The sequence below is a fragment of the Trichosurus vulpecula genome, chromosome 8, assembly GCF_011100635.1.
Source record: "Trichosurus vulpecula isolate mTriVul1 chromosome 8, mTriVul1.pri, whole genome shotgun sequence".
Taxonomy (NCBI): domain Eukaryota; kingdom Metazoa; phylum Chordata; class Mammalia; order Diprotodontia; family Phalangeridae; genus Trichosurus; species Trichosurus vulpecula.
The window spans coordinates 213296082-213317166 of NC_050580.1; the positions used below are offsets into that span (position 1 = coordinate 213296082).

The 21085-nt window shown below is 37.5% G+C and overlaps 1 protein-coding gene across 2 annotated transcripts in view; it reads left to right on the top strand.

The window, feature by feature from the left end:
- Positions 1-10959, top strand: part of KIAA0586 (KIAA0586 ortholog) — a 137563-nt gene extending 126604 nt beyond the window's left edge. Inside the window, exons 31-32 of one of the 2 annotated variants that reach the window (XM_036734401.1) lie at positions 6689-6754; positions 10600-10959. In XM_036734401.1, coding sequence (XP_036590296.1) covers positions 6689-6754; positions 10600-10751 — 218 coding nt within the window. In that variant the 3' untranslated portion in view covers positions 10752-10959. The remainder of the gene's footprint in view (positions 1-6688; positions 6755-10599) is intronic. The other variant, XM_036734402.1, reaches the window with a different exon arrangement.
- The last annotated feature ends 10126 nt before the right edge of the window (positions 10960-21085 follow it).

A 21085-nucleotide genomic window follows, 5' to 3' on the forward strand; every position in this document is an offset into this window, starting at 1 on the left:
TGATGGCAAAAAATAAAATTACAGGATTATACACTAATTTTTACATTAAATTACACTAATACCCTTTTAGTAGGGCTATAAATTCATCTGACCATTCTGGGAAGCAATTTGGAACTGCACATAAAAAAATAGCTAATTTTTGCATACCTTTAGACTCTCTATTTGACACTCTCCAATAACTATTGTAGACCAATGGCAAAAAGAGATCAAAGACCGAGGGAAAGGATCCATATGTACAAAAATATTTATAATAGCACTTTTTGTTATAGCAAAGAGCTGGTAATAATGGGCTTACATTGGGGGTACTGAACAAGTGATGGGATGTGTGTGTATATATTTTAAAGATGGTAAGTAAATTGCTTATGGTCACACAGGGTGTAATTGTCTCAAGTCGAATTTGAACTCGTCTCCCAGTTTATTACTCTATCCACGAGGCCACCCAGCTGCCTCAAACATATTATAAAGAGAAAATCTTGGAAGCAATTTTCCAAAAGGCCAAAAATAAAAAATTGCAACTACTATGAGCCTAATCTGCAACACTGTGTATAATTCAAGGGGGGAAAATGAACTTTGAATCGAGTATAGGATTTTCAAGCATTTCTGATGAATAAACCAGAGCTGAGCAGAAAACAATGAAACTAAAATACAGGAGTCAAGAGAAACCTAGAAAAGGTAAATACATCTGAACAATTAGAAGGGTTTAAATGTTGATCATTTGCATACATTTCAGTAGGGGTAGAAAACATAAATATCCCTTCAGTATTTTGTTATCCTTTTTTTCCCTCAGATTTAAGATTTAAGATAGCTGTTTATTTCACCTTTTTTGCATGATGTAAAAGATCACATACAAAAACAAGTGTAGAAACAAAAAAAAGCCCCATTCAATTAGCCCATTAACACTCATTCTACTCTTGGAATATAATCCTTTGCCTGGATCAGCCATCTGCATCATGGATTTAATTATATCATCTCTATGCCCACCAGTCTCTCAGCTCTAGTCTAGTTCTAGTCTCTCTCCTGAGCTCTCTCCTGCATCACCATTTGCCTATTTCAACATTTCAAATTGGGTACCTTGAAGACATCTCAAACTTAAAATGCCAAAAGTGGAATTTGTTCTTTTTCCCCAAGCCAGCCCTTCTTCCAAACTCCTTTTTCTGTGGACTGTCATTCTTCTGGTTCCCCAAGAGTGGCTTTTATCCTCAACTCCCCACTTTTACATACCCCACATATCCAGTTAGTTGCCATATTTTTACCATTTCTACCTGAATAGTATCTTTTAGCTTAGTTCTTATCATTCCTCACTTAGATGATTGCAATAACCTCCAGCTTTGTTTCACTACTTCAGATCTCTCTGCACTTCACTCCAGCCTTCACGCTACTGCCAAAATGATTTTCTTTAAGCATAAATCTGACCACGTCTCTCGCCTACTCAGTAAACCTCAGTGGCTTCCTGTTGTCTCTAGGATAACATTTAAAACTCTCTTTAGCTTCTAAAGTCCCATAACACTTGACCCCCAACCAGTTTTTCCACCTTCATTGTACATTAGTCTCTTTTACATTCTTGCCCCTAGAGTATTTTTATTTTCCTAAAACATAGGTCCAATCATGTCTCATCCCCCCCCCCCCCCCCCCCCCCGTCCCAGCCCAAACTCCATTGGCTTTCTGTTGCCTCTAGGAGCAGATGCAAAACGCTTTGGTTAACATTCAAAGCTCTTCATAATCTAGCCCCCTCCTATTTTTCCAGTTTTATTTACACCTTACTCCTTGACATTTACTTTTTGATCTGGCGACACTGGCCTCCTGGCTGTTCCACAGGACACTCCTTCTGTGTGTTTTGCTCTGGGCATTTTTTCTGGCTGTTCCCTGTGCCTAGAGTGGTCTCCCTCCTCTCTGATGATTGACCTCCTTGGTTTCCTTTAAGTGCCAACTAAAATCCCACCTTCTACAGGAAGCCTTCCCTCATCCCTCTTCCAGTATTTTCCCTCTTTTAATTTCCTATTTATGTTGTATATAGCTTGCTTTGCATATATTTGTATGCTGTTTCCCCCATTAAATTGTAAACTCCTTGAGGGCAGCAATGTTTTTTTCTCTCTTTTTATATCCCCAGCACTTAGCATGTTGCCTTGTACATTGCAGGAGCCTAATAACTGTTGATTGATTCAATCTAGCCAAAACTGACATTCCCCTTTTCCCTAACACATGACACTGTATCTTCTCTCTTACGCCTTTGCTCAAGCTGCCCCCTTAGCTAAAATCAACGACCACCTTAAATGTGAAGCCTTTCCTGATTCCCTCAACTACTAGGGCCCTTCCTCTCAAACTTCCTTGTGTTTTAATTACTTTGTATTTATTCTTCATATGTTTATTTTGTATATGCTTACCTATATCCTTATCTCCCTCTTTAGAATGTAAGGATCTTGCAAGTAGAGGTTAGTCTGTCTCTCATATTTGTATTCCAAGCACCAGACACATAGTAGGTGCCTTGTAAATTTTTGTTTATTGATTGACTGATAGCATTTGTTCAAAAAACCTAAGGGCACTACCTTTTGGGGTAAAAACTCACTGTTCTATAAAAATTTCTGAGGAAAATTGGAAAGCGTTTTGGCAGAAATTAGGTTTAGACTAATGTTTCACACTTACAATAAATTCCAAATGGACACATGACTTGGATATTAAAAAAAGGGCATGTTATAAATAGGTTAGAGGAGAACGGAAGGAGATACCTTTCACAGCTCTGAATATGGAAGTTCATGAACAAACAAGGGATTAAAAGGATTACAGGAGATAAGATAGACATTACCAAACATTGGAAGATTTTTTTTTCACCCCATAAACAAATCAATGCAGTTAGAATTAGATGGGATGTAGTTAATTGGAACAAAATATTTGCAGGAAACTTCTCTGATAAAGGCCTGTTAATCAAGATACATAGGGAATTGATTCAAATATACGAGCGAGAGCTAGTTCCCAGACATAAATGGTTAAACAGGCAGTTTTCAAAAGAAGAAATGGAAGCTATCAACAGCTATATATATATAAAAAAAAATTCTCCAAATCACAAATAGAGAAAAGCAAATTAACTCTGTGGTTCCACTTTATATGTGTCAGATTGACCGAGATGACAAATGAAAATGACAATAATTGTTTGAGGGCTTGTGGGGGGCATTAATGTGCTATGAAGTGGTCTATTCCAGAAAACAGTTTGGAGTTTATACCTCCAAAGTCACTAAAACATGCATTCTCTTTGAGTCAGAGATATCACTGTTAACATATACTTAAAAGAGATCAAAGAAACAAGGAAAAGAACCAGATGGAATTACTGAGCAAATTATGGTGTATATATAGCAATATTATTCCCCTATAAGAAATGACAAAAAATAATAGATTCAGAGAAACCTGGGAAGACTTGTATGAACTGTTGCAGAGTGGAATGAGCAGAGCCAGAACAACTTGTGCCGTGACTACAGCATTGTAAAGAACAAAACAAAAAGCACTGGTCAAAGACTTAAGAACTTTGATCATTGAAATGACCAATCATGATACCAGACTACAGCTGAATTGAGCTTCCCACTTGCAGAAAGGTGAAACTAGCGGTTCAGAAGGAATTCATTTTCAGATAGAGCTAACGTAGTAGTCTGTTTTGCTTAAAATACTTATTTGTTACAAGGGAGAACTTTTTTTGGAGAGAGTGGTAAAGAAAAGATTTATGATAAGAAGTAAAAGTGATACCAGAAAGAGGGCATCAATCAAACATTTAAAAACATAAAGGAGAGCCGAAGGAAGTTCAGAAAGGGATACAGAGTTGCAAGGTAGTGTCGAAGCTATGTTAGATTTAATATATACTTTAAAAAGCCAGGCTGTCTCTAGTTGAGATTCAAGACTTCATATGCAATCCTCTGTTTCTTTATGTAAAGAAATTTTCATATTTAGTAGTGTTTGTTAAACTAGAAAGTTTTTTTAAATTACTTATTTCTCCATTCAACAAGGTTGAAGATACTGGAACTCCTTTTCATCTGCTGGTCACTGTTGGTCTTTTACTGTCAGTTTTGTCTCTATAACTGCTATGTTCTAACCATCTAAAGAACAGTTAACTATGTGATTTTTTTCTTTGTATTGTATGTATGCCTCCACAGCATCTAATATAAGTGCTTCATGCATATCCAAGGCCTTGTGAATGCTAATTAATTATTTGTGCCACTTTACACCTTCAAGCACATTGCTTTTTTCCCCACCTAGTTTCATATACTTTTCCCCACTCAGTTTCACGTATATCTCCTTGAATTCTAGTCTTACAGTAAGAAAAGTCCCAAAAGGATCAATGCATTGCTATTTTTACTGGATCTGTGATTTCATCTTTCTAGGGAGTTCCTCTCTACCCATGCAGATCTACACCTGTTTTCTAGGTTATAGCCTTAGATGGTTGCCCGATGTGTCCCAAAAAGTTAAATGATTTTCACAGAGTTAGTTACCCAGCCAATATGAATCAGAACCTGTCCTTGAACCCACATGATCCTGACCACAAGGCATTTATTTCCTATACCATGCTGTTTGTTTCTTCTACTTAATGCCAAATAAACAGTTCACCATTGAATCAAGGAGGCTAGAGGTGCTTATATCTGTATTCTTTTTATTATGTGTGAGGTGAAAGATAGAAGAATACCATTATTAAGAGGGAGGCTTCAAGGTGTAGTGGTTTTTCTCCTGTATGTGTTATCTCTAGATCTGATGTTTGGGTGTTGGAAATAGTTTCTAGTGTTGAATATGCCATTAAAATCATAATGTATATGAGAATTTCACTAATCATTTAAGATTTGCTTGTTTCATTCTACTCTATTGTTTGCAAATTATCCACGAGCTGCATATACCATCTTTATGTTTTTATAGATATTGAAGGTGCACTTGATTTTGTCCAGTGTTTTAAAAAATCTTATTTGTGTTGATTTTTAAAATTTTTTACATTATTCTGACTATTTCACTTTCCTCTCCTCTACACAGTGAGCCTTTCTTAGTAACAAAAAAAAATAAAAAAGAAAATAAGCAGTTCAGTAACACTAACCAATGCCTCAACTGTGTTTGACGGTATATGCGGTGTTACATTCCCATGTTCTCGTACCTTTGCCCAAGGTAGCAGGGAGATGCAGTTTCCTGCAAAGTTAAGGGTTAAAACATCCTTACTTTTAAAGATTAGTTTTCTTCATAGATCTCATTTCATTTCTTTAATATACTACTTTTTTTTGAGGGGGGAAGGCAGGGCAATTGGGGTTAAGTGACTTGGTCAAGGTCACACAGCTAGTACATGTGTCAGATGTCTGAGGCGGGATTTGAACTCAGGTCCTCCTGACTCCAGGGCTGGTGCTCTACTCACTGAGCCACCTAGCTGCCCCTAATATACTACTTTTACTTTAAAAATAATTTTTCCTCTTATACCATTTAATAATTGAGCACTGTTAAAATTTAATTGCTTTGTAGCAAAGCCATCTTGCTCTCTTTTATAAACCAGGTAATGCTGTATTAATATTGTATTAATTTAGTGATATCTTTACCTAAAACTTGCTTGATTTCTTTGTGAAATTAACAAATACTTGAATTTAGGTTATAGTAGACATAGAAAAATATTGTTGATGCAGGCTCATAAAATGTGCTTCCATATCATCATACGTTTACTGATTTTTTTTTTTAAATTAAGTTTTTCTACGAAGGCATTGGACTAGGTTCTGAAGTTATAAAAATAAAAATAATCCCTGTCCTAAAAAGCATATATTCTATTTGTATTTTAGAATATTTTTGACAGAATCATATGTTTCGCACAGATAGAGCATAGAATTGCAGACTCAGAGTATATTCTTGATTGGAGAACCTTTCAACTTTCAGTTTTATATTCCTACCCCCTTCCAAAACCCGTAAGATAGGAACTTTGCATCTGTTTACCTCATGTAAATGTGAAAGTTGATAAAATATGGATTTAGAATTTTTTTCACTAGACCTGTAATTTTGTCAGTGTAAGTGTAAGTTCCCCCAAGGGGGAACTTCTTTTAATGAAAATCAGTCCCTTCCTCTGCCAGAGCCACTGAGAAGTTAAGTGACTTGCCCAGGATTTTGCAGTCACTCTGTGTCCAAGACAGGACTTGGACTCAGGTCTTTCTGGCTCTGAGGCCTCCTCTCTGTTCTCTACGCTATAGTATTTATCCAGGCATAGATTAGTTAAATTTTATTTGCTTTTTTCTATTATTCTTGACAATTTATATTGGTGGTTATAGGTAAATTATCTTGGGAAATGTACTGTAAGCTGGCATGGCGAGAAGGACATAGCAACACTTTCTTCTTTAGGTCCTTGGATGAAACTATAAGCATTTGGGGGAGGGGTCTTGGAAAACTGTTGCCTAACAGTACTGTTTTTTAATGCAAATTGCAATTTCTGTCATGGTCTTTTGCTTCCTTTTGTCTCTTTTTTGATATATGAAGAAAAATTAGTCAAAATGATTCTCTGTTGCTTATCATTAAAATTATGATGTTTGGCTTAAAATTAAGGCATCCACAACAGTAGTCTTTTATTTGCCTTGTTTTACAAGAGTCGTAATTATCAGAGAATTTTAAAAATCAACATAAATTATGCTTATTTCTATATCTAATGATTTGTCTAAACTAAATACATTATACTCATGATCATAATCATTATTATTTTAAATAGATTCACAAGGAGACATGGATCGAACACATATTGAACCTAACAGTTACCTTACTTCTTTATTTGCAGGTAAGAGATATCTTGAAAAGATTACTCAGACTTAGATTATTCAGATAATTTCATTTCCTTTATGATGTTTTCTCTTGATCATCAGTATAATAAGAGATTCAAATGCCAGCGCTTTTTTCTTCTGAAGAAAAGTCTGTAAATACAACCCAGGTGTAAGCTTCCCTTTGTGTGCTTTGCCGCATGCTTCAAAAATACACAAAACGGGGAAGAGAAAAAAAATATATCATTTTCCTTTTGTAAGTATATAAAATGTTGAATTAAAAGGCTGCAGGTGTGGTATTCAGAACATTGAGGATAGTACTTGATATAATTCCATCTGGGGGAGGTTATTGTTAGGACAGTGTTTAAACTTTGAAGTCAGTTTTAAACATAGTGAAGCAGCTGGGATCTGGCATAAGAAGAAACAAATCATTCTCATTAACTATTGCTTTCAAAAGGGAAAAGAGTTAGAATTGTTTTTGCAGGTGCCTGGACATTTACTCTTTTTTATAGAAGCTATTTTATTTTTATCTTAAATTATACATTTAAAACAAGCATTTGTTTAATGATTGGGCTTGTTTTTTGTTGCTTCAGAAATATCAGTAAATAACTAGAAATGTAATTGAAATTAAATGTCTTTCCTTAACTTATATTTTAAAATAATGGTATTTTGTCATTTAAAACCACTGTACTTAAATGTAAAAGAGAAAAAAGGAACCTATTGGATCAGTCAGTCTACAAACACTTATTAGGCACTTACTATGTTCCAGGCACTGTTGTAAGTGACAAATCAAGGTAAAAACAGGTCTTGCCTTCCAGGAACTTCTCTTCTAGAGGGGCAACAATATGTAAAAAACTTGGTATATACAAGATATCTACAGGGTAGATAGTAGGCAAACTGAGAGGGGAATAAGTTAGCAGCTGGGGGGACAAGAAAAGGCCTTCTGCAGAAGTTGATATTTGAGCTGTCTTGAAAGAAGGTAGGGAAGCCAAAAGGTAGAGATGTGTAGGAGACAACCAATACATAAGCATGGAGGTGAGAAATACAAGTTATGAAGAGTTATAACAAACAGAGGACTATATATTTTACGTGGGAGGTAATAGAGAACCATTAGAGCTCCTTGATCAGGGAGTGATGTGGTCAGACTGACATTTTAGAAAAATCGCCCTGGTGGCTGAGTGGAGGCTGCATTGGAGTGGGGAGGGACCTACAATTAGACTAGTTAGAAGGCTGTTGTAGTAACCTAGGAGAGAGATGATTAAGGTCTGAACTGGAGGAGTGGTTGTGTGAAGAATTGTGAGAGAAGGGGACCTCTATGAGAGATGTGAAAGTAAGATTAGGCAATGGATTGTGGATGTGAGGTACATGAGAGTAAGGAGCTGAGGAGTAAGAACCTGGGAGATTGGGAGCATGGGGGTATTCTCCATGGTAAGAGGGAAGTTCAGAGTGGGAAAGATAATGAGTTCTCTTTTGAACATTTTGAGTTTGAGATGCCTGTGGGCATCTACTTTGAGAAATTCAAGAGGCATTTGGTGATGTGTGACAATAGCTCAGCAGACTGTGGATGGGTATGTAGTTCTGGGAATCATCTTCACAGACTGAGGAAGTTAGGTGACGAAGTGGATAGAGCATTGGACTTAGAGTCAGGAAGACCCACGTTCAAATTTAGACTCAGATATCGGCCATTAGCCTTGGACGTTGGGGAGCCCAGGCACGTCTCTTCACCTCTGTCACCTCAGTTTTCTCATCTATAGAATGGGGGTGATAACAGCAGCTATTTCCCAGGGTGGTTGTTTAGATAAAACGAGATAATATTTGTAAAATGCTTTTGAAACCTCGAAGTGCTATTAACTGTTATTATGATTAATTATTAGTATTGGTATGATAAATGAGAGTCTCAGATTGGAATTTTGAAAAGCCTTTTTTAAGTTTGATGTTTTGAGTCCAGCTACCATACCAATTATACCAAAAGGGAGTAATTTTTAAAAGCTGTCATTTGCTGCAATTCAAGAGCAGACTTATTCTTCCACAATATATGAAAGAAGGTGTAAACTATTTCAGGACTTGCATACAATACTACATGTTATGGCCGTTGACACAGTGAAAATGGCTGAAAGAAAGATAGCCCTCTTCAGGCTTCAAGAAGCAGTCAGGCACAAGCTCTCAGAGAGCACTTTTGAAGAAAGGCATTAGAAGATCCCATCACTATGAATAATACACTCAGTAGAAAACTCAGATGCTAAATCCCCTGATTAAAGGCATTAAAAAAAGAAATATACAGAACAGAATGCAGAAGTTTATCAGAAATTCTAGAGTCTATTAATTAGCAATTGAAAGCAAAAGTTAAAAGGTTAAGGCAATACCAAGAATCAAAGCAATATAAAGACCAAAACAAAGCTTCTATTTCAGAGACTTAAAAAGCAAAAAAAGAACTTTGAAAGGAAGAGGAAGATGTAGAAAATTAATGGTTGTTTATATAGTCACAAAGAAGTCCAGCACAAGAAAAATACATATTGAATTAAATAAAAACCAGAAAGCTTGCCTGACATTAGTATAATGCATGACGGAACAGTTATGTCAAGGGAGGCAACTGAAACTCTAGGTGCTTCACAGAACTGGAAAGCAGCGGGCTTAGATGAGATCTTCGGTGGCTCTCACAAGTATATAGACTGCTAGCAAAGCACATTGCCAGCTCCTCAGATGCAGGCCTGAGCCCATCTTTCTAAACAGAAGGCATCACTGAGCAACTACAGAAGTTGAGCACACCAGCAGACCCTCCAAATATAGTCCAATTATGTGTTTATATATTTCATATAAAGCATTAATAGCTTGTTTCACTAAAAAACAATCTGTAAATATTTCCGTACCATTCCCATCATCCTGCCTGCTACTTCCTTATACTTTCAGTATTGGCTTTGTTATTATTAGCTACAAACAGTAATTATTCAGCTGCATGTAATCCTCAGAACATTAAATACAGGATAGAAGAATAATAACAGGATAGCGACTTGTCTCCGGATTGTTTCTCTCTAAATTCCATTGAAAAAGATGAGAAGAACGAGGTGAGCCCTAGTAGTGGCAGCCGCTGACATTATTGTGGCCTCCTAAGGTTTGAAGAGTATTAAACAGGTTCTCGTTTGATCTTCGCTCTCTGTTGAGATAGGTACCATAATGTGTATTATTCTAGTATTAAGCATGAGGAAATTGAAATTATAAGAGGTTAAGATGTTTGTCCACAACCATGCAGCCAGTGGCAGAGTTGGGAATTGAACCCAAGTCTCAAGCATACTTTCTACGCTGCCACACCTCTTCTCAAACTATTTTTAGTTTAATGAAACTAGTATTAATATTACCTTAAACAGCAAACACACACATACACACACACACATGCACACGCACGCACGCACACACTAAAGGGTAAGTCTGCTGCTATTTCTCATTGGTATTTAATAACAAAGTCAGTGTGGGACACATCTTTGGGGTAGTTGTGTCTCGTGCTACTTTATTGAATGCCCTTTATAATAAAAGTCATGCCTTGGAATGTCTGTCTTTTTCTTTGGGTCTTTTCCTACAAAGCATTATATTAGCACTGTCGAAGTCGCTCACGTTGGACTTAAATTATTTTCCCTGTTGCATTTATTTTCTTTGCTCCACATTTTGGCCATTGGTTACATTGCTACTGTTTTTTGTTTCCCTCTGGTTGTTTGATGTATATTTTGTCTTCAGACAAGCTTGTAAGCAGCTTGAGATCAGGGAGCAGGCCATATATTATACATCTTTTTTACCACCAGGTAGAAAGAACTCGAAAGAAGTAAACATCTTAGTAAATACTTGTTGAGCTGAATGAAGTTTCTCTTTGTTGCAGGAGGGGAAGCAGGACCGCATTTAACGTCACAGGCCACATTTGCCAAGATGTCTGTGACCTTGCCCTCAGTGAATGTGGATGACCACTCTCGTTCTCAGAGTATCAGTACGATACAGGGAGATGCAGACTCATCAGGAGCTGATACTTTTTAAAAGTTGCTGTTTTATGAAGTATGTTTAAATAAAAAAGTTGTTGGTAATATTTGTACTACTCTTCAAATATTTGTTTTGGCAAAAAATAGTTTCCCAAACTATTTTTCTCTATTTGTGTTTCCTTAGGAATAGTTCATAGTATGTTTTTAAGGAGAAATCCTTGTGGATATGTGCAATTTCTAAATAAAATAATTTATACATAAACTATTATTTGTGTGGATTAAGTTGTTCTTAGAGAACGTGATAATAATAGCCGTCTCCAAGGTTGGAGACTTTGGAGGATGTAAGGCAGTGCAAAAACATGTAACCTGCTTCATAATTTTGCCTAGGCCTGGTAAAGATAAAGTTTAACACACTGAGTGACTCAGTCTTCATTGATCAAGACTCTGCTCAAGCACCACCTGCTATTTGAAGCTATTTTCTGATCCTTTGGCTATTAGTGCTCTCCTTACCAAAACTACCTTGTATTCGTTTTGCATATATTGTTTATCCACTTATTTGTGAATACTAGTCGTCTTTCTTATTAGAATGAATGTAAACTCCTTGAGGATGGGGGTTGTCCTCACTGTCGTCTCGTATACCCAGTATTTGGGAAGGTAGGAAGGAAGGAACAAATATCTATTAAATGCCTAACATGTGCCAAAGTGGGGTATGGGGTGTTCAGGGAGGACTAGCACCTCTGGTTTGAGAGCTTGCTGAGCCCTTTTCAGGGCTGCTCATCCACCTTTGGTGTCTACGGTCTCTGGGGTCACCTGTGGCTCCAAGAAGCTGTAGCGTGTGCAGTGGCCACACCCTGGTAAACCATCTCAGCAGATGGGCTAACGAGGCTGAGGGTAATTGACTCAGTGAGTTGGGGGGTGTCTTCTCCAAGCACGTGAAGACTTCCCCCTGCAGAATGGGTGAATGAAAACAATTTGCTTTATTAATACATTTGATCCTCACAATGACCTTGGGAGGCAGGTGCTATCATTATCCCCAATTTACAGTTGTTGAGGAAAACTGAGGTAGGCAGAAGTTAAATGACTTAAGGTCACATGGCTAGTAAGTGTCTGGGGTCGAATTTGAACTTGGGTCTTCCTGATCCCAATTCGGCACTCTATGCATTGTACCACCTAACTGCCTACTTAATAGGGGAGTTAATACGAACTTAATAAATTGTCGATGCTTGATTTTTAAAATTTTAAGTATGTTTTATTTAAAAATATATCATGCAAGAAGTTTTGGAGACTTCTGAATTATTTTCCCACAAAGTGATTTGTTTAATGTATAATTTAAAACCAGTTGAATTATCAAATTCCATTGCCAGAGACAAGCAAAAGCCTGAAGATGGAAATAACACGATCTGGTGGAGCTGGGGACTTTGCTTAACAAGCTACATACTAACAATAATTTCCTCATCATACTTCATAATTTACCAAGCTTTTTTCTTTTTCTTTTTGAAAGAAATTTTAAAATTCTGAATTTAATTCCAAAAAAAGCATTTTTTCCAACAGCTGAATGCAAAAAGTACATTCTATATGAAACCATGAATCTCCATTTCATACTTCTTGCTTTAAGAAATAAAATTATGTAATACCACACATTATTTTCAAAACTGTCCCACTTTGCTTCTCTGGTCCTCCTTTTTTTGTATCACTATTGCCAATACCCACTGCCCACCCTCAATCAGAAACCAAAAGAGAGAGAAAAAGTTGTGGTAACAAATAAGCATAGTTAAATCAAATTAATCCAGATGGTTGCCAAGTCCAAAAATTTATGTCTCTGTACCCTGGAATTTAATAACATGCTTAATCGTAGGTCCTCTGGAGATGTGGTTGGTCATTACATTAATCAGAGTTCTTAAGTCTTCAAAAAGTTGTTTTCCTTTGCAATATTGCTGTCCTTGTATAAACTGTCCTGGACATGCCTGCCTTCCTCTGTGTTGGGATTTTCTGAAATTATCTCTTTATTATCAATTCTTATGACAGAAACTATCATATTCATATGCTACAATTAGTTTAACCATTCCCCAGTTGTCTAAGAGCCCATCTATGGTACCCTTCTTAGTTCTTTGATTTTTTTTCCCCTCCCTATTAATTTTCCCTTTGTTTTGCTTGTGACTCTCGCCCCTCTGCCTAGCCTGTCTCTTAACCATCCCCCATGTCTCCATTCCTACTTGTTTTGCTATTGAATTCAATGTATTTCTGTAGCAAATTGTTTTTAACCCTCTTTTGTTCATTTTGGATATGCCTATTTCCCCCACTCCTCTCTCCCTGTTTGTAAATTTTCACACACCCCAATTTTTGAGAAATAGCAAGTTCCACCCTTTCTCTTCCGCTGGTGTATTCCTTTTGCCCCCTCCCCCTTTCTCTTTTTCCCTCTTCAGACTCCCAGAAAAGAACCAATTCACCTTTAAGATCCCTTTTTCTCTTCTCTCCCTCAATATCTTTTGAAAACATTAACATTAAGAAGAGACATTTGTTTCTTCTTCCTTGTGGTAGAATGTTAGAAATACAACACTGTATAGCTCCTTTCAGTTACTGCAATAAATTTCCCTTTCTACATTTCTTTGGACTTGGTTGTTTTTATTTATTGTTATTATTTATTTCAAGGTTCTTACTCAGCTCTGCTTTTCCATTAAAGAATCATTAAATCTTCCATTATAGGTACATTTTTTTCCCTTGTAGGATTATACTAGTTTACTTCAGTAGAGTAAATTATTCTTGTTTGTAAGATTGTATTCTTTGCCTTCTGGAATATTGTATTCCAGCATCTCCCCTTATTTTTAAGTAGCAGTAGAAGCTGCTATGATACTGATCATGGTCATCAGTTAGTACTTGAGCTGCTTCTTTCTGGATTCTTCCTTTTTTTCCTTTGATGGGAGAGTTTGGATTTTGGCTATGATAGTTCTGGGACTTTCTCTTTTGTTGTTTCAATAGATGGTCAGTGGATTTTTCCCCAATTTTTACTTTCCCCTCTGGTTCTAATATATTTTGACAGGTTTCATTTATGATTTCTTGTAATTAATATAATGTCCAAACCTTTTTTTTAAAATAATGGTTTTCAGGGAGTCCAATACTTCTTATATTATCTTTCACCTGGCTTTCTGGTCAGTTGTTTCTGATACCACATGTCATGCTTTTTTCTATTTTTTTCAGTCTTCAGATTTTGTCATAATATTTCTTGCTATCACATAGAGTCATCGAATTCTGTTTGCTCTATACTAATTTTTGGAGTTTTCATTTCTTGGGTCTTACCATTCCCCCCCCACCCTCCACCCCAAAATACTTGTTATCTTTCTTTCCAATCTTTCCTCCAGAGCTTTTATTTCATTTTTTGATCTTTTCCTCAATTGCTTCTAGAGTATCAAAAAGAGTCAATCAAGATAGTGAGATGAGACTTCAGGTGATCTGTATATCCTGGGAGGTGTGATGTTCCCTGGAGTTGAAACCAAGTAGAACTGCTGATGGAAAATAGAAAATTACCTGGAAAATTCTGATCTGATTCTACTCTCTACAAAGGAAGCCTTTGAGAGGAGTTTATTGCTTCAGCCCTCCAGTCAGAGGGGAGAGCGAACTGAGGGAGTTGAGAAGGTATTGAGTATCAAAAACCGATCAGCATGGTAAGATGAAATTTTAGGTGATCAGCTTATCCTAGGAGAGGTATGATGCTCTGTGGAGTTGAAAATAAGTTGAACTACTAATAAAAAAGGAGAATTTAGAAAGTATTAGGAACCTCAGAGTCTCTTGGCCTGGGATGGCTTTGTCTGAGCATTGTGGCATCATGCTGGTTGGTACCAGCTGGTGACCCTGGCTGTAGTCTTTGGGTACTTGAACTGCTTTCTGGATGCTTGCAGTGTTTTTCCTTTGATGTAAGAGCTCTGGATTTTGTGATGGCCCTGGGATTTTTCCTTTTATTGATTCAGGAATCAGGAAAAGTAAATCAAGGGGGGGATTAGTTCTAAGTAAAACAAACTAAGGATGCACAAAAAATCAGTAATTTTTTCTATCTTTATTTTTCCTGCTGGTTCTAATAGATCTAGGCAGTTTTCATTTGTGGTTTCTTGTAATATAGTGTTGTTGGTCATTGGTTGCTGGTGGTTATCTCTCCCTGGGGCTTTCAAGGATGCTGCCCTGGCACTTTCTTAAGGGAGCCCTCTGCTCTTGCTGCCTCCAGATACAGACTTTTGCAGGCTACATCTGTTCTATCTGTTCATACTGGTACTCACTTTGCTTGGGGAGACCCCTTTTTCCTATCACTCATAAGCTTCCAGATTACTTTTTATGCAGTTCTAGGGTAGAAGAAGCCACTTCCCATTGTTTCTCTTTGGATATTTTTTATCTTTCTTTAGTCTGGTAAGAAAGGGTTTTTGCTAGAATAGATATAGGTGAGATGAACAGTCTGTCTCTCATTCAGGCAGCCATCTCGGCAGGAAGAGTATATTAAAGCATATATTCTTTCTTTAGAAGAATGATTAATGAAATACTACAGAATTTAACTACAAGAATAGTTTTAATTTCCTGACCTTTGATTTATTTTTATTTATACTATTGATTTTTCTTTTATGTAAATGGGAAAAATATTACTAATCTATCTCCCAAGAGAATCCCAAAGTCTATCAACTTGCTAGATGGGCTGAAGCATGTTATGCCCATTTCACTGCTGAGAAACTTAATAGATATTTTAGTGTGCAGTCTTCTTTGTCTCTAGTAACCTGGAGGTTTCTGAGGATGTAAAGCTTTGTGTTCTTGCTGAACACACCTGTCCAGTGTCCTGGCCTGGCAATAGCAGCAGAAGAAATTATCTCTGTTCTAACAATGTCTGCCAGAAAGTCACTTCAGGCTGTTCTCGTCCTCAATCTTCTTGATATCTCTTTAGCATCTGACACTCTAGACTACCTTCTCCTTCTGAATATTCTCTTCTTCCTTAGCTTCCATGATACTCTTCTTCCTGAATTCTTCTGCTTCCTGTCTGATTAATCCTTTTCTATTTCCTTTTCTGGTTCATTGTCCTGTCTCCCAAGTGTGTATCCCACAAGGCTTTGTCTTTGGCTCTTTTCTCACCAGTTATTCCTTTGGCAATTTCATCTATCCATATAATTTCAACTATTACTTCTATGCAAATGATTCTGAACTCTATGTCCATCTTTCCTTGGAGCTCCAATTCAGTCTCCTTTATACCTCTACCTGCACGTTCCACCAGCATTTTAAATTGAATGAATCTTAGATGGAAATCCTCTCCCTTTTCCTCTTACCTTCCTATTTTTGAGCTTTTGGTCACTCTTATTTTCTCAAGGAATTTAGTATCTGTCTCAGCTTTCCTTTCTACTCCATCCTCAAGTTTCGTCATTAGGGGCTTTGATATTCGTCTTGGTGTTCCTTTCAACATTATGGCTTCTAATTTCATCCATTCCCATGACTTCTGTTTTGATTCTGCCCCAGCCAACCACAGCTTAGATGACGCCACCATCCAAAAATGTCCATCTTCATATTCTTAAGTTCTCTTCTCTCAGGTAAAACCAAGATGGGGAAGTTGTACCATGAGCTAGCTCCCCTAGCTCCCCAAAAAGCTCTCAAACATTTAAGAAAATGCACTGGACTATATCCTGGTAGGGAAATTTGAGAAAAGGTCAAAATTATTTGATGAAGTGAACAGAATTAGGAGAAAAATCTGTATAGTGACAATATGGTAAAGACAAATGACTTCGAAAGAATTAGTCTCTGATCAGCGTAATGACCAATCATGATTCCAGAGGACAAATGATGAAACATGGCACCTGTGTCCTGAGAGACATGAAGGATTCAGGATGACAAATAATTATATATATATATATATATATATATATATATATATATATATATATATATATTTATATACACATATATATATATATATATATATATATATTATATTTTTTACATTTCCAAAATGTGGAAATTTGATTTGCTTAACTATACAAGTTTGTAACAGGGATTTTGTTTTTCTTTTGCTCTGTTTGATGGGGGGTGGTTTGGGATGGGAATGAGAGGAGGATTTTTGCCGATTGAAAAAATAAAATATAATTTAAAAATAAATACAATTCTATTTTCTGATAATGATTTCCAGTTCCTCCATCCTTTCCCATTCTTCTGTCCTATCAGCCCTATTCTGGTCTTCATTTTCTTCTCTCCAAAGTGTTGACGCTGTTACTTAATAAAACCGGGCATCGGCCCCTATCTTTTAATCTCTTATTCCCTTTTCCCTTAAACACTGTCTTAGTCTTCAATTTTTGGCCTCTCCTACCCTCTGCCTTCTCTTTTCCTACTCCCAAGTTCCTTGAATGATTCTGGAGGAAGTAATTTAATCTCAAGGTCTGTCACTGCTATCTGGCAATCCTTTTATTAATCTTTGACTGTGAAATTTCAGTCCGTAGCTGTTCCAAACTGTCTCTACTCATATTAGGCCCACAGTCCCTACCCCATCTTTCAGCAGATGACTTCGTCCCCTCACTTTGCTGAGAAAATCAAGGCCATTTGTTAAAATCTCCTTTGACTCTCCTATTCCACATGGTCAGATATGTGCTTCACAAATACCTTTCTGGAACACCTTAAAACCTCTTTAGATTTTCCCCAGTCTCAGAGAATGAGATTTCTTGTTGCAGCTAAGCCCTTTACTTCTTCCTTTGATTCTATTTTCTCCTTCCTCTTCTGGGAACTTGCCTCATTGTTCATTTCCTCTAATCTTCCATTTTCCCTTTCGTTTTGGTTCCTCTACTATTTGCAATGCTCAAGTCTCTGTGTCCTTAAAAGCAAAACAAAACAAAAATCCATCGCTTGACTCTCTCCCTCCATCAAGCTATCATCCTTTATCTCTTCTCCTTTCCCCTGCTAAACTCCTGGAAAGTTATCTTCTCTGCTGCCAGCCCTTCTTCACAATATACTCTTCAGCCCGTTGGATAGTTGCTCCACTCAGTCCCTAGAAATCACTCTTTATGAAGTTACCACTGATCTCTTAATTGCTAAATTAAATTGTCTTTTCTCAGTTTTTCTCCTCCTAGAGCTTTGTGCCACTTTGGACACCACTGACCACCTCCTCTGACTACCTAGGGTTTCTTTCCTTGGTTTACATGGTGAACATCTTAGTTGTCACTTTTCTCCATGAAACCTTCTCAGTTCCCTTGAATTGTAGTTTCCCTTTTTCAAATCTTTTATACCACTCTCCTGCTAATGAATTATAACAGAGCTTTTTGAGGACATGTTATATCCCCTCTGTTAAACTCTAAGCTCCTTCAATCAATGACCAATCAACAGACATTTATTACATGCTTACTATGTGCCAGACACTGTTAACACACAAGTGAAAGAAACAGCCTTAAAAAAGAGATTTATAGATTTGTTATTTTTTTCCATTTTAATCAGAAATATGTTAAAACAAATGTACTGCTTTACGTTCCCTTTCCTTGTGTCCGCCCCTTTAAATCATGACCATTTCCCAACTGTTTTTTAGCTGAAATTAATACTGAAGCAAACAAAAAACTACAGTGAGTTTGGGACAAGAAAAGTATTTAGGACTTATTTGACTCCTTGATATAGAACTTTATAGCTCACTTGGGAAAATAATAAGTTTAACGTTTGTGTGATATTTGTAATGGATTTTGTTACATCTTTATGAACTATTAAACATTTCTTATTCACCGTTTCTTTTTCATAGTCCACTGCGGTATTCTTTTAGGTATCTTTTTATACGAGTAGCTGTTTTGTTCTTTTTTCACTTTTGGTCTTTTTTAGTTCAGTTGGAAGACAAGTAATTCCAACATTTATGTGCATTTTAAAGGGCCTTGTTGCTTTCTCGTGTGTTATAAGAAATTTCTTATTCAGTCCTTACTGTTGTATTTCTTCATGTACATAATCATTTCATACTTATATTACATGCTTACATGCTCTCATTCTGGCAGCCTCATATAATTATTTGCATTACTTTTATCTCTTTGCCTTTCTCGTTTTACTGATTGAAATTCTTTTCCATTTTTCCCAGTTTGTAAACATTCTGTTTGTCAGATACTCGTACAATATGTTGTGTACCTCTTGGACAACCATTCCTCCAGAGTCAGGGAAAGAGGAAAGGAAAATGAGAAGACAGCTGCTGTAGCACTTCACTAGACCATCGGTAGAGCTATGACTCCATGTAACCATCCTGAAAAACAATTTTATATATACACATTATACACACACACACACACACACACATATATGAAAAGTCACCAAACTGTTGACCCAGTCATCCCCACCATCAGGCATATATATAAAGGAGGTCAATGACAGGAGAAAGTTCCCATTTGACACTTTTCATGCTATCAAAAAATTAGAAACAAGGCAAGTACCCATCAATAGGGGAATAACTGAACAAATTGTGGTATATGTATGTAAAAGAATATGTAAGAATGGTGCCAGATGATTGTTTGCATGGTGGGTATTGCAGGTGGCCCTTTTGGGGCTCCAGTAACAGTATCTCATATTCTTATGTGCCTACTTTCCTAAAAAACCCACAGGATGACAGGGTGTCATTTGACAATAATGAACCAGTGATGGAGTGTAATACATAATTTCCCCACTAGGTGGTGCTGCACTTAAGTTGCCAGCGTATTGGTTCTAAGTGTCTTTGAGACAGGGGCAGAAGAGCCTCTCTGGGGATATGAATGAATGAATGAAGCATTTATCCAGCCTTTATTATATGCAGGACGTTGTGCTAAATACTGCGGATGCAAATAGAAAAACAAGACAATCCCTGCTCTTAAGGAGCTCATGTTATAATGGGAGAGATAACACATATGGAGGGTTTCAGCGGCAAGCCAAATAGAAAAGTTCAGTGGTCCTCAGGGTGTTTACTGCTCACCCTGCTTCTGTCCTATGGCTTTAAATAGCTGGTCAAGATTCAGACCAATGCTGCATAGCTTATGGATTCTAGCCTGAGAGTTTATACAGAGCCCTCTTCCACACCAGCAGATGGAGGAAAGGGGTTAAGGAAATGGGTGCTAATGCCCATTCTGGCAATAGTGAACTCAAGCGGGAAACAGGAGAGGGAGTGCCAAGGAGATCAGATTGGTATCGCAATCTTCTTACTAGCCATAGAAGGTTTTGGAACACTCATCACCTTCTCTGGACTTTCCCCATGTTGGTCTCAAACTTGGCTGCTCTGGCTCCCTATCCAGTGTCCATCTCTGCCAACAGGAAACAAGGTCCTTCCCTTTCCTCCCCTCCCCTCTGGTACTCTCCCCTCCTCTCCCCTCCCTTTCCCTTTCCTTCCCTCCCTTCCCCTCCTCTCCCCTCCCCTCCCCTGCACTCCCCTTCCCAAGTTGGCAGCGTCTTCCTCTGCTGCCTATGTCAAGTACATTGCTCTTAAAAGTTTCTCCTAAAGAATGAGTCCTATTTCTTTCCTCCATAACAATCATTAGTGCTTCTGCCAGGACTTTCTCTGTCTTCAAATTATTATCACTCTGAAACATAAGGTAAAATGATAACTCATGTGACAAAAGTTACATAGAATGAATAACGGTGGTGGGTATTTTTGTGCTATAAGAAATTCCAAATGTGAAGAATTCAGAGGAACTTGGGAAGACTTTACTACCCAAAGCAGAGAGAATAAGTAGAAGAAAATATACAAGAACAACAATAAAACAGGGTATCCCACAAGGATTAGGGCATTTTAAAAACTACTACTGCTTTAAAAATGCAATAAGACTTTTAGGATGCTCTGTGTAAAAGGAAAAACTAAAGTCCATCAGAGCACAGGTCAGTGCAATGACCAGAAGACTGATGATGAAACATAGACTTTTCTTATCTTAGGGAGATGGTGGACTGTAAGTTTGGAATACAAGAATACTGATAGACTTGGTCAGTATGTCAATTTGATTTGTTTGTATAAGGGGCTCTTGTAGTCTGCTCAATACTACTTGGGGCTAATAAGCCCCAAGGGGGTTTATCTGGGCATGCCCAGATTGTCTAACATCGATTTTTGCTCTGGGTTTCCTACTACATGGGTGGGGGTAGCTTCCTTTGATTCGTTGTATAGCCGGAGAGGTTGCGTCTTTAAAACTGGTCAGACAGTCTTTCTGTCTTTCTGTCTCATGCTCTTTCCTTTTTTCTGCGGTGTCCAGAGGGTGAATATCATAGCTCACTCTCAGCTGGGGGACTCCCTTCCCCTCTTCCATCTTTTAATTCAGCTCCAAGAAAGTGGCCTGGGGGTGTCTGTTTCTGCTTTGTTTTGATGGCCCTCAGTTGCAGGTGCCAGGTGGGTCCCAACACCCTGGACTGGGAGTTTGTGCAATGGTGACCCTGGAGCAAAGATTGCAGGTGGAGTACTGTAACCAGCCCAATAGG